Source organism: Artemia franciscana, chromosome 3 (assembly GCF_032884065.1).
Source record: "Artemia franciscana chromosome 3, ASM3288406v1, whole genome shotgun sequence".
In the NCBI taxonomy this organism is placed as follows: domain Eukaryota; kingdom Metazoa; phylum Arthropoda; class Branchiopoda; order Anostraca; family Artemiidae; genus Artemia; species Artemia franciscana.
This window is the reverse complement of record NC_088865.1, coordinates 14,049,128-14,075,578: the sequence shown is the minus strand read 5'-3', so window position 1 is coordinate 14,075,578 and position 26,451 is coordinate 14,049,128. Positions and strand designations below refer to the sequence as shown.

The window sequence follows — 26,451 nt, the reverse complement described above, 5'->3', positions numbered from 1 at the left end:
GTTTTAAAAAGTGCCATAGACTTTAGCGGAAAAGCAAGGTATTGAAGAGGGACACAACCCCTTCATATACAAAATAATTTCTGTTCTTTTTGATCTTCAGTGCTGCTCCTTACTTTAAGTTGAAAAAACTTGTTTTTTATTTAATCATTTCAAAGAACCGCCCACAATCTTTAGTCTTGATAGTGCAGTTTGTACAACAACTGGACTTAAAGTCCGAGATACTATTTTAGCATTTGTGGAGCGGGGAGGTATTCTAAGGGTCCAACTTTTGAATGAGGTAATGTAGAAAAGAAGTAATAATTTTTGCACCATTTTGGGGGACCATGATCTCTTTTGACATGTATTCCACTGATTATTGAACACCAGGACAAGGGAGGGAGCTATTTAAGATAATGGCAACCAAGGCCGGTAAAATTCTGTTTTCAATATTGATAGACACTTACGGAATAATTTATTTTGAATACTTGAGCTTTAGGCATGTCTTTTTTGACCCCCCTTAGTTGTACCAACTATTGTACAAACACCAAAAATCGAACTATACGAAAAAATATATAAAGATATCGTCTCCCCTTGCTGTGCGTTTACCCCCACTTCTCCTACTGCGCATGTGTCCTGAGGCAGATTAGTGTGACTTCCTGAAATGCTTCTGGAGATATAAGCATTTCTAACCTTGCCCTTATAAAAACAAGAAGAAAAAAAATAGTATGGATTGAAAGTAATCTAGGAATTCTATTCAAGTAGCCTACAAAATTATTTTTGAAGTTAAAAACAAATATTTTATGAAAGATGATTCTTTGAAAAATTACAACACATGATCAGATATTTATGAAATCCTGTAGAAATGACTTTTGCCCACATTTTGTGGTTTTTATGTTTAAGCGGACAACGGACGAGTCTTCCTGAATTGGCTTCATTCGTGTCTCTGACTTTTTCCCAGGAAGTGAACTATAGACGATTTCCTGCATCTCATAATCAAGCTAAATTTCCTGTAGCCAAAAGCTCTTTTAATGTTAGCATAATTATTCAAAAGTAACTAATATTTGGTGTTTCATAATTAGTCAAATTTTGTGGTGAAATTATCTTAGGGGAAATTATCTCATAGACTCTGGGCATTGTACATATACTATAGCCAATTTCCGTTGAGCTATAGTTTTTAACTATGCCGTGCTCAGACGCAATAACAACACTACAGGTATGGAACTTAAGGAGAGGTAGGCTATATAAATTGTTTTTTAATAGGGCACCAATTTGGGGGGGACGTGCACCTCTCTAGATTTTGAAAATACCCTTTTTTTAGTATTTTATTAAGAAATCGAAAAAATAAAATCCCCCCTGTTTTTCCTGTGTATGTCCAATTCTTCAAAAAAGTCACAGGCTCGACATTACAGCAAATAACACTTTAGATTTACAAAGAAAGGTCTTACCCTTGAGGGGAAGGGATATCGGGAATTTGACGGCTGGGGAATGAAACTAAAATTTTCACAACGAACAATTTTTGGGGATGACCTAGGGTGTATCCAGAATTTTGTTCGGTGGGGGGGAGGGTAAAAAAATTCGAAAAAAACATCCAAAATTGGTCTACCCGCGATTTTGTTTCATTTTTACGAGCCGGACAAAAAAATTTGGGTGGGGGTTCAAACCCTGAACCCCCTAAATACGGCCTTGGGGATAACATGGGAAAAGGTATATTTTATGACCGTCTAGACAAAAATCTGTTATTGTATTGCTGTCGAAAAGCTTTCATTTTTAGAAATCAGTAACCTACGTTTAATTTTGTTAGTGTAAAGGAAACATTTATATTGCTTTACTTTACCTCATTCTATTACCTGCTACAGTCCGTAAAGTGCAAGCTTAAACAGCTATATTAAAGCCTAAATTGAGCTGAGATAAACTCACATAATAATTCAAACTTAAAACAAACATTAATTGCTATAAATAAAAACATACAAAGAGCTGAAATGAAAACGAATTTCATATCCAACTTAAAAATGACCGATACTGCTATGAATGAAACGATTAAACCTAAACGAGCAGAAAATAAAATGAATAACCAATTCAAACAAAAAGAAACGAATAAGACTGGACTCAACAGTTCCTTAACCGTACACCCTCTTCCCGCAAGACTTGGCCATCATTTTGTCCATACTGAAAACAAACATATTTCGAATGGTTTCTTTTTTTGGAATAAAAAAGTTTATCAGCCACATTAGTTGAGATTACTAGAACTTAACATTGTTTTATCAAAAAAAAAAAAAAAAAAAAAAAAAAAAAAAGTAGATTTCTATCCAAACTTTCGCTTTAGACACATTCCTTTCAAATATTTAGAAAATCGTTGGTGGAGCGTTTACTGATTCAGTAATTCAAGATATTGCTTCAACAAAATAAACAGATTGCTGTGAAAATACCAAGTTTTGTTTTAAAAATTTTATCTAGGCATTATTTTCTATATGCGTGAATTATTTGGAATAGAAAGAAAAATATTTGAAAATAAAAGAGTCTTTTTGAACCAATAAATTTAAATTGCAAGTCACAAATGTGATTATTATAAGAAATACTATTTTCTTTTCTGTTGTGTTGATTAGGACCGTGATTTTCTTCTTTTTGTTGTTGCCCCATTTTGTTTCTTTCTTTTTTGTTTCATTTTGTGACGTAGAAATAATAGTAAAGAATTAATCAAATAATTAATAAAATATATACAAATATATATAATATACAAAAATATATAACATAAAAATTAATAAAAACGATTGCTGTCCTTTCTTGTTTCCTTCTTTTTGTTGCGTTTGATGGCGTAAAGAGAATAGTAAAAAAAGTTTCTCATCAGCCATATATGACGCATAGGACATCCATAGATATTTCGTGGGAATCATTTTAACCAAAGTGTCTCCCTGCTTATTAGCCCTCCCGCAGCAGGGATTGAAACCCGGACACCCTATGGACAAAAAAGACGAATCCTTCACACCAATCGAGGTTGCCATATTTACATTACAAGCTAATCGTAAAGCAACAAGCCATACCAATTCTGAAGGACAGGCTACTTTGTCTATAATATAATATATTAGCAATAATTATGAATATAATAATCATATAATATGATATCATGAAAAGAGAAATCACCAATGCAACAGCACAAACACAAAAAAATATATATAATATTATATATAATATTATATATATATATATATATATATATTATATAATATAATATATTAATCATGGGTATAGATTCTGAGCTTGAATACGTGGCAACCTTGTATATATCGATTCTCTAAATATTGCAGCCCTTTTTGGGAATGTTTAAACCTTTTTTTTTATGTTTTACCAATATTTTTGTTCTAGTAAATTTTGATAGGTAACTTTAAGCTTGAAATATTGTAAATATTCAGGATAGGCGTGGAAATTAGTTTTTTCTCTTGCTACATTATTGTCTCTGAATACTGGTTTTTCAAATTTCGGTTAGTATTGATGAACAGGTTTTTACTTACCTTCATTAACATGAATGCTTTGATTTAAACGAAAACTTAGATATATTCATTTAAAATTGATTTGATTTCTAATCAACCAAAAAAGCGTAGGACAATAAATAAACGCTTTCATAAAAAAAAAAAAAAAAAAAAACTGGTCTTGGAAAAGCAAACTTCATTTTCATAAGAAAAACCCAGCAAGGCTGGTATAGGTTATTTTAGTTTTTATCTAAGTTTTTTGTTATTTCGTTTTTTTTAAAGATTTAAAGCCATCCCATAATAAATCGTACAATAAAATTGTATTGCCTTAATTCTAAGACGGTAGCAGATTACAAATTCGTTCCTGTAAAAACAGACCTCAAAATGGTTGTATAAAGATTCCTTTTTTTTCTTTGTTAAAGCCGGTGCCAAGGGATATTGTAAAATTTAAATAGGCCTGCATGCCTCATCTTGAGGGGACAATGTAAATCTTGGTTCAGTTTCTTTTTGGGTTTGATTCTAGTCTAATTGTGCTGTGCTACACATGGTTGGTCTGTTGAATTGGACTGTGATATCTGCGATAAGGAATAATGTGTAGGGATTCCTTGGTATGATAATTGAAAACACTATTTAAGTGTATTTCTAAGTTTTTAAATATTATTTTTATATATATATTTTTCACAATGACTGCGTAGCCCAGTTGGAAAGCAAAATCCAGAAAAAAAACACAAAATAACTTCTAGAAATAGCCAGCATCAAAATTCACATGTTTACTAGAAGATGCGCTTAATATTGCTCAAACGTTGAAAAGAGATGTAAGCTCTTTGGTGTTTGCAAGAAGGATGTAAATTTTTAGGCTTGGCGTTTTCGGAATTTTCCGGTGAAAATTTTTCTGGAGGAAAGCGCCTAGACCCGTAAATTTCAGTGTTTTATTTATTAAATGATGTTGTAAATTAAGTATGGATAAAGCACGTGAACTATAAAAAACAATAGATTGTAGCCTAACTAACTCTCTACTAAAATATAACTTCTATTAAAATATAAGTCTCAGCGAGAAGGCTCGCTAAGACTTATGGCTAAGGCTGTCGCTGATACTTCAACAATGCCCCAAGAGTCTCTTGCAAAAATTCTGAGGGTGTCAAAAACTCTAAAACCACTAAAAATAGTAATATATAATAGTAATACTATATAATAGTACTATATCATATAATATTATATACTAATGTAATTATAAAATTATATTATTATATAATTATATAATATAAATTACTATATAATAGTAATATAGTATATATATATATATATATATATATATATATATATATATATATATATATATATATATATATATATGTATGTATATATAATTTTACTATAGAATGTAAATTACTGTATAATAGTAATATATGTGCTCAATGCACTTTTTGAGAATGAAGTTTGTTGAAGTTCTTTTATTCTTCGACTATTCATATTTAAAAATATTCACATAACATCCCCGGCAGGAAGACTGGCTCGAAAGCCGGGTGTAAGTACAAACGGTATAAACAAACAAACCCAGAAGAAACGGTTGTCATCACACTTCTCACTCTATCTCACACCAAAAAATAAATGCCAAAAAATATTTATTAAAATAATTGTCATAATTTATCCGATAGCTGAACGGCCGGGAGCTACTCACAAATTGATATTTACTAATTAACAGAACTTTGATTTTAGTTTTTAATGTTAATAGCGATAGACTCTGATCAAAAAAAGATTCATATGTGTTCTGATAATTTGTAATAATATTTTTAGGCGAAAATCTAGACCGTTCGGAGACAATGAAAGGCACAGGATGCTTACTTAAAGGACAACGAGTATTGCATGGTCGGACTGAGGGAGGGTCTGGAAAAAATGATTTAAAACAATCTGGTAGCAGATCCTCTAGATAAAGGACACGGAAAAGTATACATTGAAAAGCTAAAATTTTTCCAATCGGAATTTACATTAAAATAACTTTAAAGGCTGTTAGTTGGAGATTTACTAGGAAGAGAAATTGGGGAATAAAATAAAATCTTAAGGATTCTCATTGCTTTATTTTGTAACTTCACGATAGGAGAAATATGTGATTGAAACGTACTCAAATAAATAATCGAACAATAATTAATATACGAATGAACAAGAGAAAAATAGATTGATTTTAAAGCATAAAAAGGAAGAAAAAAATTGAGACGATGCATTAACCCTATGTTTCTTCCTAACTTAAGCCTTAGGCTAGTGATATGAGCTTTCCAGCTTAAATTCTGGTCAACAATGACTCCAAGATACAGAGTTGTTTGCACTCGATTTATTTTTATTACTCGACCTCCAAATGTGACTTCAACCTCTTGTAACGTTGGTACTTCAGTAGAAGTTTTTGAAAAAACCATAAAAAGAGTCTTTAAAGTGTTGACAACCAATTCGTTGAAATGGAAACAGTGAAGCATCTTTTTCAGTGATAACTCGAGATTTGATTTTAGAGATTGATGATCTATGTCGCAGGTAGATTTGGCTGTATCATCAGCAAACAGTAAACTGAGATCCATATCAGTCCTCTGGCAAGTTAGGTTTAGAGAGAGATCGTTTGTATAGATAAGAAATAACAGTGGTCCAAGTATGGATCCCTGAGGAACCCCCACAACATTAGATAGGTTTTCCTCATCTGAAATGTAGCCATTCGCATCCAATATTTGTTTTCTGTCCTTGAGGTAAGCTTCAATTATGAGACCCGCTTGTCCTCTTAACAACGCAATTATGTAGCTTAGATAGTAGAATTTTATGAGAAATAGTATAGAAAGCTTTTTTATGTCAACGAATATTGCAGACCTTTATCCATGGCATCATTCAAAAACTGGGTTAGCTTTAATATTGCATGTTCTGTAGAGAATGAAGACCCGAATCCAAATTGAAATGGGCTGAAAAAATTTGTTTTCTTCAAAAAACTATTCAGCCTGTTATGTATACACTTGGTAAAAGCGGACAAAATGGAAATAGGTCGATAATTGGATGGATCTTGCTTGTTTCCTCCTTTATGTTGGGGAATAACTCGAGCAGTTTTCGTCACTTCAGGGAAAGATCCGTGTTTGAAGCATAAATTGACCAGATGAACCAGCACTTGAGTATAGCATCCAATCGTTTGTTTCAGTAGATAAGTAGATGAGCAAACGGTTCCTTCAGAATATCCATTCTTCATGATTTTTAGCAGATTCTTGAATTCCACTTCAGTCACGGGAGAGAGGAAGAATCGACGGGATGTGGTAGAAAGTTGCGAAATCCAGATACCACATTCAAGTGGTCATTCAACTTACTGTTTACGGTGGCCTCTCCAATCTTAGCAAAGTACTGGTTCATTTCCTCTGCTACCTTTTGCTTACCATTCACTGTCGATCCATCCGATACATTAATTGACTGGGGCAGGCCTTGACTTTTGCTTTTGTTAAACACTCGTTAATTATTGTCCAGGTCTGTTTTGGAGTTCCTTCAGCTTCGAGAAATAGTTTCTCAAAATGAATGTTCTTCGCCCATCTTATCAGTCTTGTAAGATGATTTTTATTAGATTTGAATGCTGTTTCATTATTTGATGTGGGAAATTTTATTTATTCAGCGTAAAGTCGATTTTTTCATCAGTACTCTTAAGCAAGCCTCTTGTTATCCATGGATTTACGGGTATCTGGTACTTTTTACACGTTTTCTTCACAAGAGAGCAAGTTTCATTTAAAGCATTCTGAAATGTTTCAGTAAACGACCTGGATACAAATTCAACGTCATCTGACTCCAAGCATTGCGACCAATCAGTACAAAGTTACTAGGCATTTAATAGCTTAACTGAACTCTTATCCATCCTTCTAGATTTCCAATTTGTCCCTTTTCACCGGAATACCGAAGAAACTCGCTCATAAGAATAAAATGATCAGACACATCCGTAAGTATTCCGTCACACGACCCAACAGGGAAATTTATAAGTCGATTATCAACAATACATGCATTTTGATTCGTAGCCCGAGTTGGAATTCAGAAGGATGGAACAAAGCCGACAGCCAATGATGTAGTAAGGAAGTGTGTTGCCAGAGTACTCGAAGGCGCAGAATTACTTGAGTCAGAATTTACTGAAGAAGTGTCAATGTTAAAAGTCTCCCATGAGAATGATTTATCCTTTCTTGGAAGTGACCATCTTAGCAATATTTCAAATTTATCCAAATATTTCTTGGTGCTAGATCTAGGAGGGCGGTAGACATGCATAAAAGAACCTTCTCAGATGTTATGGTGACTTTGATAACCAGAAATTCGAACAGCATTTCCTCATATAGAGAGTCAAAATCTTTAATTTCTTCAAAATGCAAAGAAGTATGGATGTAGTATACAAGTCGTTCTTTCGGATCATTCAATCTGTTTTTCTGAATATATATATATTTTGATATCTAATTTGATAATTTTATATCATAATTTGATATATATATATATATATATATATATATATATATATATATATATATATATATATATATATATATATATATATATATATATATATATATATATTTATATATATCAATTTATGATAGCAAAATTTTCCAAGATCCCAAGGTTAGGGCTAAATTCCAAAATCTTGGAGAAAATTTAAGGGAAGTGTAGTATGATCTGTACCATCAATATATGTTCTATTCATTATTTTTTTTACTGTTTCTTTTATGCAATGATTTGGTTATGCAAATAAATCCTACCTCAGACTATACAAGGGAACAACCTTTCAGACGGATATTTTTGAGCTGCTTTGCCAAAAAGGTAGTAATTATTGCAAGTTCTATCGTTCTCAAACAGCCTGTTCAGTATTTGGGGTCGTTTGGTTTAATGCCTATACATGGGGTTAAAACGTCTAAACCCTGTATTTTGCCCGAAACCTTTTAGAGAAGGAAAATATAAGCTAGTCTTTAAATACGGGTTAGCTTTAATATTGTTAATTAAAATTTTTAAATTAAGATTCGCCTGTGTAATTTAGTAGTCAGGGTTGCAGTAATAGTTGTAACCTAGTAAAGAGTGAACCACAGACCATAATCGAAGACTAAAACGACACGGTTTTAAGTAAATCCTCAAATGTAGCAGAATTGCCGTTTGACACTGATCCATGAACGCTATTATTATTAAACAGTTCGGGTAACTAACTGTAAATAAGGAATGACTCGTTCCAATAGTAACTGAAACTTTAAAAAACATAATTTTGAAAACAATTTATACATCGAAAGAATTGGCTTTTAGGCTAATTCAAAATATATAAAATTCATTACATTTTATGTTGCCCATCAGAAAAGCTATGAGCTTGAATAAGTAGCCTGATTTTTGAAAAAAGGGGGAAATTCCCAAACATTCAGGTCATCTTAACGAGAATCACACTCAAATTCAGCATACCGAAGCCCTACTGTACAGATTTCAAGTTCCTATCTACAGAAATTCAGAATTTTCATTTTTTGCCACAAGAAAGATCATCGATGTGTGTTTATTTGTTGCCCTTTTTTCATCAGGGGTGATTGTATTGAAACAATGGTCTTAGAAGACTAAGAGAGGGCTCGTTCGAACAGAAATAAAAAGTTTTAATGCACTTTTCAAGTGACCAATCAGATTGGAAAGTATCTAGCACCCTCCCACACCCTTCTTTCCTCAAAGAAATCCGACCTAAATTCGGTTCAACGTTCAACGATTCAATTGGTGTCCAATAACTATGTCTTTTGGGATAACAAGATCCCACATGGCTGTAGTAAAGGGCTGTAATTAGTTTACTTAACTAATAAAACGAATTTGACATTGAGCATGCAAAAAAAGTCATTAAAAGAAAACCTCAGGACACGGCAGTTAAGCTAGTTCTATTTCAGAGATTATGTTGCCATCTTGCATTGCTATAAATAAAAGAAGGATAAAGTGACTTCTGTACACATGACCCCCCTTAAATATTTTTGCTCTATGAAGATTGTATCTAGAATGGTCCTAGAGTATTGAGAGAGGGCTCATTTGAACGGAATTAAAAAATTCTAATGCCCTTTTTAAATGACCGAAAAGATTGGATGGCAGCTAGCACTCCTTCCACGCCCTTTTTCCTATCGGATCGAAATTTTGAGGTAGTCATTCGATTCAACATAATTGGTGCCCAATAACTGTGCCTTTTGGGATGACAAGATCCCATATGAACACTGAGGAAAGGGCTGTAATTCACGTTATTTGCTGTAAAAAATATTTTTCAGATAATTTGACTTTACTTAACTAATAAAAAGAAATAGAGTTAAATTCAGAGATTTCGTTGCCATCTTGCATTGCCATACATAAAAGAAGGAAACCCAACCCCCCTTCAATGCTTTGTCTCTAATGATATTTGTCGCCGTTGTATTTACCTAGTTTATTACCTAGGTTACTCCAAAAATTTGTTTGTTCCCTCTCTAGATTTTTAAAAATACTCCTTTTCGATATTCTCATTTAAAATACTTTTTCTGGTATTTTAATCGAAAAAAAGTTGCCCACCCCTTGATTTTAAAAAATATATTTTTTTTCCTTAGCTAAATTTTTGTGAATTGACGCCACTGATAAAGGGTCAAAGTTTTACTAAAAAACTTACTTTTGTGAGGTATTTGACATGTGATCTTCTAACTCGTATGAGTCTTGAATCTCGCTGTTTCTACCACTCATTGTTTGTATAATTTACAATATTTGGTTCTTTGTACATTTAGTTTACATATTTAAGAAAAATTAAAAAAACGAAATATTCCAATTCATTTGATGAATTGGACTAATTCATTGCAAATGAATGAATTGCAACTAATTGATTTTACAGAGTTTTTATCTGGAGACGTATTCTGACGTATTCGGAACCGAATAAGACTTTAAAAAACAACAACAAACGAATATTATGATTCAAATCTGTGAATCCAGAATCCAAGCTCAAGATGAGATATAGTTTTCAACTAAAAAAAGAAAACAAAAAAATACAAACAAAAAAATTCAATGTATAATCTCAAAACTGTATAGGACATGTAGGTGAGATAGTCTTTACTTTACAATGCCAAGTAACTTCTTAAATCATAACTCCATAGCTTCAAGTTGTTGTGACTTTGGGCCTGGGTTGACAGGAATCCAAGAAACAGGGGGCATTGGCAAAACTCTCGGACTTGGTGGCTTCTCAAATCTGGCACCAGCATAAGATTTCACATGGTTTTTTGTATTTGAAGGGTTGGTCCTGGCACTTTTTTCACCACTGGCAGTAGACTCTTCTTCTGAGTAAGGTTTTGTACCATGCCTCCACCATCTGTCTGAAGAAGAGTCTTTGACAGAATTTTTCCGCGTTTTTCTGCGTTTTTTTGAATTTAGGGTGCTAACTCTTTCATCACCCTGATAGACGCTAGAAGAAGGCTCTTTCCTTGAGCACTGCTTTGGACCACGATCTGGAAATATGCTCCTGTCATCTGTGCCATCACGGGTCTGGCGATAGTGGTTAAAATATTCTTTTTTGAATCCTTTGGTTCCATCCGGCCCTCTTGGCTGCCTAACTGCAACGATTCTGGGACCAGTGTACGGCTCTTCATTTCCCGCACCTCTTCTGCACGGTGGCACATATACGTTAGTATTTGTGATTTCATCTGGGCCATTATTGTTGACGATTGATGTTCCCATTAAACCGACTTTTTTTGTGACAACATCTATTTTTACATCGTTTTTTGCATTTGAAGTTTTGGCGTTGGGACCTTTTTCACCACTGGAAATAGGCTCTTCTTCTGAGCATGGCTTTGTACCACGCCTCCACCAACTATCTGAAGAAGAGTCTTGTACAGAATTTTTCCACGCTCCTCTGCGTTTTTTTGAATTTAGGGCGCTAACTCTCTCATCATCCTGATCAACACTAGAAGAAGGCTCTTTCCCTGAGCACTGCTTTGGACCAGGATCTGGATATATGCTCCTGTCATCTGTGCCATCACGGGTTTGGCAATAGTGGTTAAAATATTCTTTCTTGAATCCTTTGGTTCCATCCGGCCCTCTTGGCTGCCTAACTGCAATTATTCTGGGACCAGTGTACGGCTCTTCATTTCCCGCACCTCTTCTACACGGTGGCACATATACGTTAGTATTTGCGATTTCATCTGGGCCATTATTGTTGACGATTGATTTGCCCATTAAATCGACTTTTTTTGTGACAGCATCTATTTCTACATCGTTTTTTGTATTTGAAGTTTTGGCGTTGGGACCTTTTTCACCACTGGAAATAGGCTCTTCTTCTGAGCATGGCTTTGTACCACGACTCCACCGACTGTCTGAAGAAGGGTCTTTGTCAGAATTTTTCCGCGTTCTTCTGCGTTTTTTTGAATTTAGGGCGCTAACTCTCTCATCAATCTGATCAACACTAGAAGAAGGCTCTTTCCTTGAGCACTGCTTTGTACCACGATCTGGAGATATGCTCCTGTCATCTGTGCCATCACGGGTTTGGCGATAGTGGCTAAAATACTCTTTTTTGAATCCCCTGGTTCCATCCGGCCCTCTTGGCTGCCTAACTGCAATGATTCTGAGACCAGTGTATGACTCTTCATTTCCCCCACCTCTTCTGCACGTGTATACGTTAGGATTTGTGATCTCATCTGGGCTATTATTGTTGACGATTGATTTTCTCATTGAACTGAATTTTTTTGTGACAGCATCTATTTTTACATCGTTCTTTGCATTTGAAGTTGTGGCGTTGCCACCTTTTTCACCACTGGAAGTAGGCTCTTCTTCTGGGCAAGGCTTTGTACCACGCCTCCACCAACTATCTGAAGCTGCTTCTTGTATGGAATTAACCATAAACTTTTTAGAACCAATCCCCATTTTCTTGGATTTAAACAAATTTTTTGTTGCTATACATTCTTCTTGTTGCATGTTTTCCACTTCTTTTTCCATGTTTTCTGTGTTTGAAATCAATTTAACCACTTGAAAATAAAAGCTGGATAAGATTCCATCTAAATCACGTTTTCCAATTTGGCTTTGGTATCTTTTAAGTTTTTCCTTCAGTGAGTTTGTTCCTCGTATAGAATACATTATTTCAATCCGTAAACTGAATCTTTTCTTCACTTGTGAGGATCTATAAAATATGTGTAGCATTTTGGTAATTCTGGCAATCTCTCTGTCTAGTTTTTCAAATGGATCAATCTGTTTACTATTAGCCATCTTTGAGAAATTCATGGCGTTTACGTCCATCCGACTTGAACTGCAATTTTCTAAGTCCACTTTTTTAGCATCAGGTCTCAGTTTAGAAATTCCAATCGATTTAAAGACTTTTGCCTTCTTCACTTCTGCTCTCTTCTCTCCTACAGGAGACCGTACGTTTTTTCCCTTGTCAAAATTTTCAATTTCGCTCAGAACTTCAGTTGACATGATAAATTGTTTGCTTTGCAGTAACTGGATACTGATTAACTAATAAGAAAAGTCGTTGGAAACATTCATTTATATACAAAAAGTGACGTCATTTGTGACGACATTCAACATCATTTTCCACTATCTGTCATTGTAGAAAATCCATTTATGATGACGTCATGCAAAAAAAATAAATTGCTTTTCTTACTCGGTTTTAACCATCAGCCTTATACTAACGGAAAAAATACTGCTAGCTGGTGCCATAGGTGACGTCATCTGAGGGGAGGGGATAGGGTTAACGAGTCTGAACCTCTTCCCCTCGAAATATTTTTACCCTTAAACTGGTGTTAAAAATGCAGGTAAAAAACATTTCTCTTACAAAATTAAAATTATTTCTCCAGCTAGTAAATTGGTTTGAAAGATGCACGTAAAGAAAGATAAAAACTTACTTGAGACCATTAGACAAAAGTTCTTCGGAGGTAAACCTGTTTTTTTTTTTTATTATAGTAGTAGTAATTGAAGCTGCGGATGTAGTGGTAGTTATGATAACAATATCATTAGTAGCCCGAGTCGTAGAGGCAGTGGAAGTGTTCACGTAGTTCCCTTAGTGTTCACGTAATATACCGTTTGTATACAAAAGGTTGAACTTTTCGCTAGTTAACTAAAGTCAACATCATTTTTTAATAAGACGTCGAAACTGAGAAATTAATTGGAATAACGCTCTCTTAATAAAGCAGGGCTTTAGAGGAACATTTCCCAAGTGTCTTCTAGTATAAGAAGGCTTTCTGAACAAATCCGCCATATACTATGACGGAAATATATACTAGAACCTTTCTCCACAACAGAACCTATAAATCGCCCTTTTTGGATTCATTGCCATAAAAAATAGTAATATAAAATCTATAATATGAATAATATGAAGCGAAAACAAGCAGATATTTTGGCAAGGACCTCCGCTAAGTCGTCTTCAGTGCTTATAAAAAATAAAAAACAAAAAAATTTAAACTTTTGAAGTAAACTTCACAAGAGCAGAATAGGCTACAGAGCAGAATAGGCTACAGTACATTCTGTGTTCTGTAATCTTCTAGATGAAGACTACATTTAAAAAAATCAGCCGAAAGTAAGGATCAATGTCTAAAACTCAAAACGAGCTAAAAATATTCTGTATATGAGGGGACTGCCCCTCCCTCAACCCTCGCTCTATACGCTTAGAGCTTTAAGTTCTTCTAGAATGTTTCTCATTCAAATTCAACGGCCTTTGTGTTTGAGCAGTCTTTCTCAAAGATTTTGACTAAAAGACACAGTTTAACGTAACGAGTGAGGGCTGAGGAAGGGACGTCCCTTATATGCAGAATAAGTTCTGTTCATTTCAAAGTATTTAGATGTTGCTTCTTACTTTCAGCTAAAAAAATATTTTTTTAGTGTAGCTTGTTTTCAGCTTGAAAGTAGAGTATTGACAAAAAAAAATATTTACGGGAATAATGGAAAAGAGCCAGAAAGCCTGAAAAACAATGGTAAATCAAAATATAAACCGTACTATTGAAATCAACCTGGGGGATAACCCTTGATCGGAAGTCTTCGGACCTCTTGGTCACAAAGTACGATTTTAAGTTTTGTTGCTGAAATAGCTTGTTACCATTTTAAAACACGTCTATTAAATTCTGGTGATAGAAGCTGTATCGAATAGACGCAATCAGGATATTTTGTAGAGAGGGCAGATATGCACGTGGCAAAATATAGGTGATGGTTTTTAATTTCCTCCTAAATATCTACGAAAGGAACGCTAGGACCTGAATTAGACTTTGAGGTTCCTTGGGCAGATGGCGAATGCACTCCAACCTAAAAAGGTTAGATGAGTCGAGATAATAGGGTCGCCCTTTGATAGATTTTTATTAGCAAAAAGAGGTGCTAACATAAAAAGTGATAACTGAAGATGAACTTATCAGAAAGAAAACTAGTTCAGCGTTGAAACAAAAACGATTTTGACAATTTCGTCTTCAATTGACAAAAGAGCCAGTGAATCCATCCATCTTCCATCTCCCAGTTAATCCAGTCCCTCTTCTCCCTGCGTGGCTTGATGAGTATCTTCTTACTAAAACTTTTTTCAGAAGTTAGAATGGTGACAGGAAGGTTGAGGATAATACCAATTACGACGTCAAACATTTGTATATCACAAAAGTGAAAACTATCTATCTAGAGCTTTCCAATGAAGTCAACATTAAATGTGTTTTACTAAAACACTAGCCAAAACCTTAAAGCTATCTATTCCAGAAAAAAAACTATCCTTTTTTGAAAGATTTGTATCGTACATCCTTGTCGGGTCTGCAGTCTTTCTGTGTGTCTCCGCTTGAGGCAGATCGTGCAGAATTGCCCAAAGAAAAAGCCAACATCTCATTAACTTAATAGTTACCTCAAAGCGTCATCTCAGAGCAGAGCATTGATCCCAGAACGTCATTCAGCTGGCGTGTGAAAGTATCATCTACCATTTATTCTACCATGTACTGGCTCTGCTCGAGGCAGATCGTAATAGAAGTCACCAAAAGAAAAAAGTACGTCTCATCACCTTATTAGTTACCTGGAAGCTTCGGCTTAGAGCAGATCATTGAATCTAGAATGTCCTTCAGCTGGCGTCTTAAAGTATTATCTACCATGCACTTATGTTATTTGTTCTCTGCATCTCAAGCTAACTGACCTGTTTCATTTTACGTGTTCTTATCTTCGACTACAGTGTCCTGTGTTCTCTGATCAGTTGTTTCGACGTTTTCTCTTCATAATATCCTACATCATTGTTGGATATGCAGTTTCTGTGTGGCTTTGCTCGAGGCAGAACGTGTAGAAGTCACCAAAAGAAAACACCGACGGCTCATCACCTTATTAGTTACCTCCAGGTTTCGGCTTAGAACAGAGCATTGAATCTAAAACGTTCTTCAGCTGGCGTCTTAAAGTATTATCTACCATGCACTTATATTATTCGTTATCTGCATCTCAAGCAAACTAACCTGTTTCATTTTACGTGTTCATATCTTTAGCTCTACTTTCCTGTGTTCTCTTGACGTTTTCTGTTCATAATATCCTACATCCTTGTTGGATCTGCAGCTTCTATGTGGCTCTGCTCGAGGCAGATCGTGTAGAAGTCACCAAAAGAAAAAGTCGACGTCTCATCACCTTATTAGTTACCTCGAGGTTTTGAGCAGAGCATTTAATCCAGAACGTCGTTCAGCTGGCGTGTGAAAGTATCATCTACCGTGTACTTATATTATTTGTTCTCTGCTCACAAGCAAACCGACTTGTTTCATTTTACTTGTTCATATTTCGAAGAGACTATTCATTATTTATTAATTTCTTCTGTCTCTCATCTAGTTTCTAAGAAACTAGAAAAAGTCCTTTTCGTCTCTACGTTATCAACAAATATTCACCGAGCCTGTGAAGTAATTTACAAGCTAAAATTAATTCTTAATCTTTTCGAGAACAATGTTTATCCTGTCAACGAGAGCCATATTCTTTAAAATCGATTTAGTTGTACTGAGTTCCTGGTATTTCCGTCTGCTTCTGGAAGTAAATCTTCGCTACCTGTTTGGTCCAGATCTGGTGTAGCCTGTAATAGCTATCAGTAAAGTGGGCCTCCCCCTCCCACCACAAGATAGCATCCAGCAAGGCGGTCCTCATTACCACCATAACTTTGTAACCGTATAGCTTTTTTAACTATTTGAGTTTGTTCTCGCTGTCCCTTAATATTTTCCGACTCGTGAATTAAATGACCGGTTTTCGTCATCTATTTTGGGTTTTGACAATAAAATGTCAGGGAAGGGGTGACTCAAGTTACTCAGGGTAATATGTGCAGATATGAATATTAAAGTGCTTCTATGACTGACGAACATCATTTCATCATTATTGTAATAGAAAATTTCTATATTCACTTGGAAAATAGCATTTGTGTGTTCACCTTTGTGTATAAGGAAAAGGCGAGACAAAAACACGCAGAGTCCAAATACGCAGAAACTATCTGTGCCAAAGAAAAAAGAACTGGTTTTTAGAATTTAAAATGGCTGGTTAAAAAAGTGGGGTTTGTTGCCAAAATATATTCTGCTTCAGATTATGTCAATGTTAAGAAACTGGGCACAATTAAATACGCATGGCACATCCCAGGTTTTGCCTCGGTATTGAGGGACTGAATTTCTAGGGGGAGGGGGGAATTAAACACAAATTAAGTATTTTTTAGAGCTTTGCGTTTGAGGGCGCAATATCTCTACTCCTTTGGTTCATCTAACATTTTAAATATTTTTTTTTCGACTGTTGCTCGTATCTTTCGGTATGCTGGTAACTTGTTTTTTTTTTTTTTTTTTTTGAATGTTGCAAGTTGCTGGTGTCAAACCTTTTTCAGGCTTGTCACCACCATTGTTAAGGGTAAGCATGAGGTCATTGATTACTTTTTGTCTTAAACACCAAGGACATCAAAATAAAAACATTTTTTGCCCCTTCCATCCTTTCCAAATCTATTCATGCCTTAAAACTGCGATTTTCAAGATTTTTCTTTTGTTTATTTCAAAATTGTGCAAGTTTCTAGAGTAGTACGACATTTCCGTCAATGTTGTCATTTTGAAACTTGAAAATAAATGTGCAAAAACTAATTAGTCAAGTTTGGGTACAAATTTCATTCACAAAAATTCCAGCAGTAACAATTGATTGATTCCCAAAGGCAACTAAACCTTCAGAAGAAAGCTAAATTTTCAGCTATTTGGTGCCATACCTGTATGTTTTCAGTCTTTTTTTTTTTTTTTGTTGATTCTTCGCACACATTTCCTTTACTAAGTTTTGTTCCCACTACTTCTAAAAACTACTAAAACTAACAACTCACTGCCGCACCAAGTTACCTGAGGCTAACGCAGCTGCGCATGCTCTTCCACCATCACAAGCTTTCCTCTTCACATCCTCTCAAGAAATTTGAATTTCCTTTAAAGCTTTTCATATGATCTCTTCAAACTTTATTCCGGGATGTCCTGCTTTTCTTTTGGCCCTTTATGGATGGCTGTCGAGGTCGTATCCAGGGGGTTAGGGGGTTTGACCCCCCCCCCCCCCGAAATATTTGTCCGACTTGTAAAAACGTAACAAAAATGGATATAAATAAATTTATTATTCTTTTTTTTTAGTTTTTTTTGTGTAACCCCTTACTCCCTCTGTAGCTAGATTCCTGTTTAAAACACCCCAAGAAAAATAATTCTTGATACGGCCCTGATGGCCGTCAAGGACGATCTTTGGCAGTCCTGCATCCGCAAAACGCCTTCTAGTCATCTCGACCTTTCTCTCATTACAGCCATAGCAAATGGGGCAGAACCACATTTTTTGAAAAGGTTACTGTTTGAAATAGGGTCTTTCGGACGGGTACCTAAAGCAGTCAGTAGGCAGTTTCTCTGGAAAACATCTTACAAATCTACATCAGAGGTTTTTTTTTTTATTAAAATTTAAATTCCCGATTTTGTCTAGTGTTTTAAGATACTGTCATGTAAGTTTTCACTTAAGTAGTTCAAACAATCAGATCGCATTTCAATTGTCCTTGGTACTTGAGAAACAACGTCGTTTTCTGAGCCTTTTCTTAAGGAATGCAGATTTAATTTTAGGCTATGAAAACCGAAGTTTTGTATAGCTACCTCTTGAGTTAGTGGCTATTTACTTCCTTGTCTTTTTTTGGATTATTTTCTCTTCGATAGTTAGTTAAATCTTGAGCAAGATTGTTTATGGGAAAGCCTTAAACTGATTTTTTTATTTTTTTTATTTATCTATTATTTTGTTTATTTAGCGTGGTCATTATATTCAGTGTTCGATAAGCTTCGGTATTATGTTGAATATATTCCCCTACAGTATTTTGACTAAGGATAAGACCCTAATCAACCAAGCTTACGAGTAATTATTAGTAGCCTATTAGTAATTAGTAATTATTTAATTATTTAATTATTATTATTTATTTAAATATTTATTATTAAATATTATTATTAAATATTAATTATTATTAAAATAATGATTATAAAATAATTATTATTGAATATTTATTATTAAATATTATTATTAAATATTAATTATTATTAAAATAATGATTATAAAATAATTATTATTGAATATTTATTATTAAATATTATTATTAAACATTAATTATTATTGAAATAAATTATTATTAAATATTATTATTTTATTATTTAAATATTTAATTATTAGTAATTATTGTGTATTAAAATTTACATTTATTTCATACAAGTTGGTGAAACGCCTTTATCTGCTTCAGCAATAATTGAAATGAAATGTAAACATATAACAACCGATCAAACTTTAAACAATAATATGATTAAAAGCACTAAGATTAAGACTGTCTTGAAGATAAAAAGAAATACCAAGACCCTAAATTAAATGTTTTAGCGGTTTTTATGTTTTCATTTTACTCAAATCATAAATAATTTGGCCACGTGTGGCCACAGAAGTCAAGAATGTGGCCATACAAAGAGTCAAATGTTGCTAAGAAATAATTCACTGCTTTAATATATAGGAAAAAATTATTATTTTTATTTAAATTATTATTTGATTGTTAAGTGTATATTTTAATATTGGCGGTAAAAATTATTATTTGATTGTTATGTGTATATTTTAATATTGGCGGTAAAAATTATTATTTGATTGTTATGTGTATATTTTAATATTGGCGGTAAAACAAAAGAAGAAGATGCGGGTGTTAGAATAATTTATGCATGAATATAGTCTGCAAAAACCGAATTCCTTTGGTTTTTAGTTTTTCTAACAATTAGTGGCAACGAACTGTAGTAAGGAGCGACCCGGCTCAATAGTAGTTGAAACTCTAAAAAACAGAATTTTGATACCAATAGTAACATTAAAACAATTGTATTATTATGCTGATTTTAAACATATAAGTTTCTTCAAATTTAATCCTATCCATCAAATGTTATGAGCCGACAAAATTTGCCTTATTTTAGAACATAGGGGAAACACCCCCTAAAAGTCCTATAATCTTAACGACAATCACACCATCAGATTCAGCGTATCAGAAAAACCCTACTGTAAAAGTTTCAAGCTCCTATGTACAAAATGTGGAATTTTGTATGTTTTGCCAGAAGACAGACCACGGATGCTTGTATATTTTTTTTCCCAGGGTGATCGTATTGACTGAGTGGTCCTAGTAAGTCGTAAGTGGGCTCATTCTAACAGAAATTAAAAGTTGGCCCCCTCCCACGCTCATTTTTCCCAAATTCACCCGATCAAAATTTTGAGATAGCTATTTTGTTCAGCATAGTTGAAAAACGTAACAATTATGTCTTTGGGGACGACTTAATCCCCCACAGTCCCCGGGGAAGGGGCCGCAAGTTACAAACTTAGATCATTGTTTAAATACAGCAATGGTTATTGGGAAGTGTACAGACGTTTTTAGGGGCCTTTTCGAGTGGGAGGGGGTGGGGGAGGGGGCTACGTGGGAGACTCTTTCCCTGGAAGAATTTATCATGAGGAAAGAGAATTTCCCTGAAGATGGTGCAGGATTTTTTTTAGCATTATTAAAAAAAAGAGAAAAAATTTCACTCGGAAGTAAGGAGCAGCATTAAAACTTAAAACGAACTGAAATTATTACGTAGATTAGGGGGTTCATCTCCTCCAAAATACCTCGCTCTTTACGATAAAGTATTTTTAGTACTTTCCACTATTTATTCTGCGGCCTTTGTGATTCAGAAGTCATTCTTAAAGAATTGGGACAAAATTCAGGCTTTAGTGTAAAGAGTGAGGTTTTGACAGGGGGGATGCGCGAACCCCCTCATATACGTAATAAGTTTGTTACGTATTTAGTTCGTAAGTTACATATGTTTATTACTAATAAAAACGTTCGTAAAAAATAAAAGTTCTGGTTGCCTTTTTAAGTAATCAAAAATTGGAGGGAAATTAGGCCTCCTGCCCTAACCATTTTTTATCAAAATCGTCCGGTCGAAACTATGAAATAGCCATTCAGCCAAAAAAATAATATGCAAATTTTCTTTTAATTATTTAATTAGCCAAAATCAAACATACATTAATTCATAAGCGTTCAGAAATTGAATAATAAAAAAATTTCAACTGAAAGTAAGGAGTAACATTAAAAATTAAAACGAATAAAAATTATTCTGTATACGAAAATGGTTGTCCCCTCTTCAACGCCTCGCGCTTTCCGCTAAAGTTATTTTTTATTGTTTTAAGAAGTAGAGTTGTGAGAAAGAGTCAAATTTTAGTGTAAAGTTTGGGACGTTGAGGTAGGGACGACCCTTTCATATGCGGAATAGTTTCTGTTCGTTTTAAATTTTAAATAATTTCTGAGACCATACTGGCTAATTATGACAAAACACAAAATCGCAAAGAAAAGAAGAACGAGGACGATAAACAGGCAGTGAAAAAGTTGAAAATTATGCAAATATTTCGGTCAAGGCCTCTTCTTGACCGTCCTCAGACCGTCTTGACCGTCTAAATATATTTATATTTATATTTATAGACGAAAATTATGTGTATAGACGAAAAATTTTCGTCTTAAATTTTAATGTCGCTCCTTACTTTCAGTTGAAAAAACTTGTTGTTTTTATATTTAATATCTCAAAAATGGAAGAAAATTATATATATATATATATATATATATATATATATATATATATATATATATATATATATATATATATATATATATATATATATATATATATATATATATATATATATATATATATATATTCGTCTTAAATTTTAATGTCGCTCCTTACTTTCAGTTGAAAAAACTTGTTTTTTATATATTTAATATCTCAAAATGGAAGAAAAGCTTGGACGATATTGTTAGGTAAGCAATAAAGTTGGAAATAAAAAGAATTTGCATTTCTATTAATTTTTGTTTTGCCTAGTCGCAACCTTGTTCGGGTTTTTGTAGGCTAAATGTTGTCCATTTATGACCATACAATTTGGCTGTTTCCCTTAGTTTTACATTTTTTATTGTTCTATCTTACTTATTTTATTTAATTTTTCAGTCTGGGGCCGCCCCAATGGCAAAACGTCGAAGGATGGCAAGCTCTAATAGTACATCTGATAACCAAAGTCCGAGGGAATGGGAACGGGAATCGGCTAGAGAAGACCGATATTTTAGACCGAGACATGAGATGTTTTCAATTTCCTCAAATTGCCAAAGAAGGTAACTACCTCGTTACAGTTCTCTAAAAAAACATAGACAAAGAAATCCGAAAGGTTCATTAGCATAGTTGTACTGGTCTGAACAATAGGGGATATAAGTGATTTTTAGGGAGAAGAATTCAAACAACAAAGTCCAACCTCAAATCCAACCATTTGGGTTTTATGGTGTTTCATGCAGCCGCCACCTACGTCCTTGAGCATATTTGCCAGTCCTTGGATTCTATAATTATACAACCTAATTTCCTATTATTGTCCCTAGCTGTTATGTTACCAATTTACAGTGCAAGATACCCTGAAAAGTCCCTTATGTGAAATCTTTTGAATACTGATGTAATTTACATAACTGAAATCGTTCAATTTGTTTTGTTATTTTTTAAATAATTGTGTCAAATCGCTTCATGGGCCCTTTTGTATTAACTTCTGGTGTTTTTTGCTGTCCTAGTTGTACTTTTGGGGATAAGGAACCAAAAACATGCCAATAGGGTCCGAAATCACAGCATTGAGGGACTAAAAGTACACTATCCCTGAAAAGTCCCTTAATCCTCATCATGCCTGAAGGGGCTGTCAGAGTAGGGATAGTTTTGACCAAACCTGGCAAGAAGTTAGAGCTTATGTCCTATAAATCCTTTCGAAGGCTAAGATCATGATAAAATACACTGATCAAATACCCTACTCTCACAGATCGCCAAAGATTGTGGTTTTTGATCATCCGTTTGTGGGAGGAAGGTTGAGGTTGAGAGTTAAGAAGAATTTTAAGAAAATTGAAACTTAATTGGAAGGGGTGAAGAGTGAAACTTTGAATACGCTTGTGGTTGAAGAGGAGATCGTACATATTTGTTAGCCCCAGGCATTTTGGTGCTGCAGTAAGTTGTTAGTAGTAGTTGTAGTCGAGAGTGTATCCAGGATTTGTATTAGGACGGGGGGGATTTTTTACAAAAAAAAAAAAAAAAAAAAAAAAAACGCTTCGAAAATTTGTTTTCGAAACGTTCATTTTTCAAATTTGTTTCAGAACATTTTTGAAACGTTCTATGAGTCGGACAAAATATTCGGGGAGGGGGTCAAACCAAGTACCCCTTGGATATGGCCTTAGTCGTAGTAGTATACTTAAATGAGTAAATAACCATAAATTCAGGACATTTCTCCCATTTAACGATTGGTAAAGAAAATCAGCGATATGTCTTAGTTATTGCGTCCACATTTTTTACCGAAAACATAAGCTTTTAGCAAAAAATACGTACCAGTATCAGGATTGATATTCATTCCTGTGTTTGACCCCCCTCCCCCTCTTAAATTTTGTAACTTGTATTAGCACATCAGTCTATCGGTATAGTAAATCTGAAATATAAGAAAAAATATCATTTTAGGCTCAAATTTTACTCCTGGGATTCTCGAAACTGATCTTGAGCAACTTTATATCTATTCAGATAAAATAGCAATGACTAGTGCAAAATAGAGAAAAAATCAAATCTTTCGGTAATAAATATTTAACGAGTCTTTTGAAATGCTAAGACCATGTTAAAATGTGCATAACAAACGATATGAGCCCATAGCTTACACCTTTGTTTAAAATTAAATAAAAAACAAATACCATTATCAAATATACAAGCAAATACCAAAAGTCGATCTGGATAAGATATTCTTAACCTGAATTTTTTTTATTCTAAAGAACTCGCATGCCATCTATATTAAAGTGATTAAATTTCTTTTATACTGTTTGTGATGGTATACTTTTAAACTGTTATACTGTTTGTGATGGCTACAAATAAAGTCGTTATTCACGAGGTAGAAGGCAATGTCAGTTTAGCTTTCTCTAGTTTATATTCATAATTCGCAACTAGCAGAAAGTTGCCAGACCGTCATTCGCGAAAAGACAAGATAAATATTGTTCTTGATAATCGAGGCATTGTAAATGTTTCAATAATTTGTTTTTTCAATCGTTATTAGCGACTAGACGGTGAAATTTTGCTTTAGCCGGTCTTTCAAGCTCGGGTGTACTGGCAAAACGGTCTCTTGAACTGGAAAACGCTCATAGAAAACCGCGTAGTATTCACATGATAATGCTGGAATGTTGGAAGTCATGTTTAGTGGGCTGTTTGAAATCGAGTCCCAGGCTTCAGACTTCCTCCCCTCCTAGTTTTAAAAAACTATTTAAAATAGTTTAAAATAAAACTTTTAAAATATTTAAAAAATTTATTGAAAAATATCTTGTTGGATTTATCATGAAAATTGATAATAATAAAAAAACAAATTAAAAAAAAATGCTTTATCTTTCTCTTTATCAAAGAATTCTCGTTCACATTCTTTTCGCAGTCACAATTTAACATTTTAAAAGCATTATTTGTTATTTTTTAATGACTCAAGGATTAGTTTATAACCCACTATATAAAAAAATACGAGATTTCCATATTTTGAAAACGGTTCATGGTAATGAACCGTTTCACCATGAACAAATGAACCGAACTCTTCCAAGTATGCAAAATTCACTTAGTTTAAAGCTGTTCAAAAGCTATTAGAATAATATCTTTTTTCCTATTTGCGTTAGCCTAATTACATTAAATGTAACACTGTTTCCGTTAATTGCCTTCAAATAGGGGAGCCGAATTTTACACTTTAGAATTCAGCAAATAGTTGGGAGAATCTCCCAACTATGGGAGATGTCTGAACCCTCTCTCGCCAATATGCAAAATTTAGTATTTTTTCTGAGAAGGGTGGACATGGGTGTCTGTTTATTTTTTTTTTTTTTTTTTTGCACCTACACGAAAATAAGAGACAAGAAACACCGCAGTGTTCATTGTATAGTGGTAAAATGATGGAAATGGTTAAGCTCTAGAATTTTTAGTTAATTTCTCATCTCGAGAGAAATGGTTTATAAATGCAGATACATCACGAAAACTTGGCCTGATAAATTTTTCTCCACTTGAGCAATTTGAAGAAGAAAAAAGAACATTCAAAAGGGATGTTTTTCCTGGCAAAGTGGCTGTTTTTCAACAGACTGTGAGACCGTTTTTCAAGCTGTTTGTATCTGCCATTAAGTAAAAAAAGAATATAAAATCCTGAACTTGGCGACTACCCGAAATCATTAATTCCAATTTCTATTGTACTTCCCTCGGGCTCGTTTAAAGTTATAATATTATTGAATTTTCTAAGAGTGAAAACTAAATGGATATACTTGAAATGAATTTAAAAAAAAAAAAAAAAACATCTGTTCTTTTCAATAAGAATATTTTAATAACTATTATTTAAGTCTTTAGGTTTTGGCTTCGCACCCAAAAGCCTTTATCAATGAAAAAAAAAAACTAGCCTAAACAAAACATATAAAGAACAAGCTATGCAAAAAAAAAGAAGAAAAACGAAAGGTTAGCTCACATTTAAATAAAATCTAATGGGCAAGACACCAACAATAAAGCGGCAAGGCAGGAGGTCTGCTTTACCTGTACTATTGTATGGTATATAATATTATAGTGTAGCAACTATAGTAAAGTATTACCTATACTATACCTACACTATACTATACTATTCCACGTCCGATTTATTTTCTGATATGGGATTATAGCAAAATGAAAGAAGTCTTTTATTCAAGAATCTACAAGTCTTTTTATTTAAGAGGGTAATAAGTATTACCTATACTATACTATTGCACCCTCGATTTATTTTCTGATATGGGTTCTAGCAAAATGAAACAAGTCTTTTTATTCAAGAATCTTGCATGTACCCTAAGTTGAAATCAAGTAGAGATTAATGCAGTGATTTCTAAACTTTGTATTACCACGGCTCCCTTAAAAATATTTGATCGTATTGTGCCTCCATTCCATTTTACAAAATAATACAGTCATGAAATTTTTTTTTTAGTTCTACGAATTTATTTAAGAAAGACTCTTACAAAAAAAATGAAAATAAAATTATATTATTGTCTTTTAAAGGAAGGATATGCTTGCCTATTAGCACAAAGTTTGTCAAATCTCGGTGTCAATCATGAGATAGCAACACAAAGCTCCTTTTTTGCAACCAAACGAACACAATATTTCATTTCACCTAATGCAGAAAATCCTGCTGTGTGCAAAGAAGATTTTGCGAACGGTAGCAATACTTTTAAAGCTTTATTTGACAAAATACCATTTTTACTCTTAATAAATAGCCCAAAATTGAATTAGAGATGCATTCTGAAATTTTTGTTATCAATTAGTATCACAAGATAATTCAATCAAGTTTTCTTTCGAATTACTTGCTAATTCCAATTTATCATTTTTTTGTCGATAAATATGGGCTATTCTGTATCCATAAAAATTCCGTAAAATTGAAATCATAGAAATAATTCGAAAAATGAATTAGTAAATCATCCCAGTGTTCAGCAGATGGATTTTTGTTTGCTTCTATGTTATCTTGGGCGCATAAATTTAGACGTGGAAACATTTTAAACTCATGTTTTTTCCCAATTTGTCTTCCAAAG

At 33.7% G+C, this 26,451-nt stretch overlaps 1 protein-coding gene across 6 annotated transcripts in view; it reads left to right on the top strand.

The window, feature by feature from the left end:
• Positions 1–26,451, top strand: part of LOC136024912 (RING finger protein 44-like) — a 156,886-nt gene that overhangs the window by 62,776 nt on the left and 67,659 nt on the right. For all 6 annotated transcript variants that reach the window (XM_065700479.1, XM_065700480.1, XM_065700482.1 and 3 more), the window contains exon 4: positions 21,845–22,005. In XM_065700479.1, the coding sequence (XP_065556551.1) occupies positions 21,845–22,005 (161 nt within the window). The remainder of the gene's footprint in view (positions 1–21,844; positions 22,006–26,451) is intronic.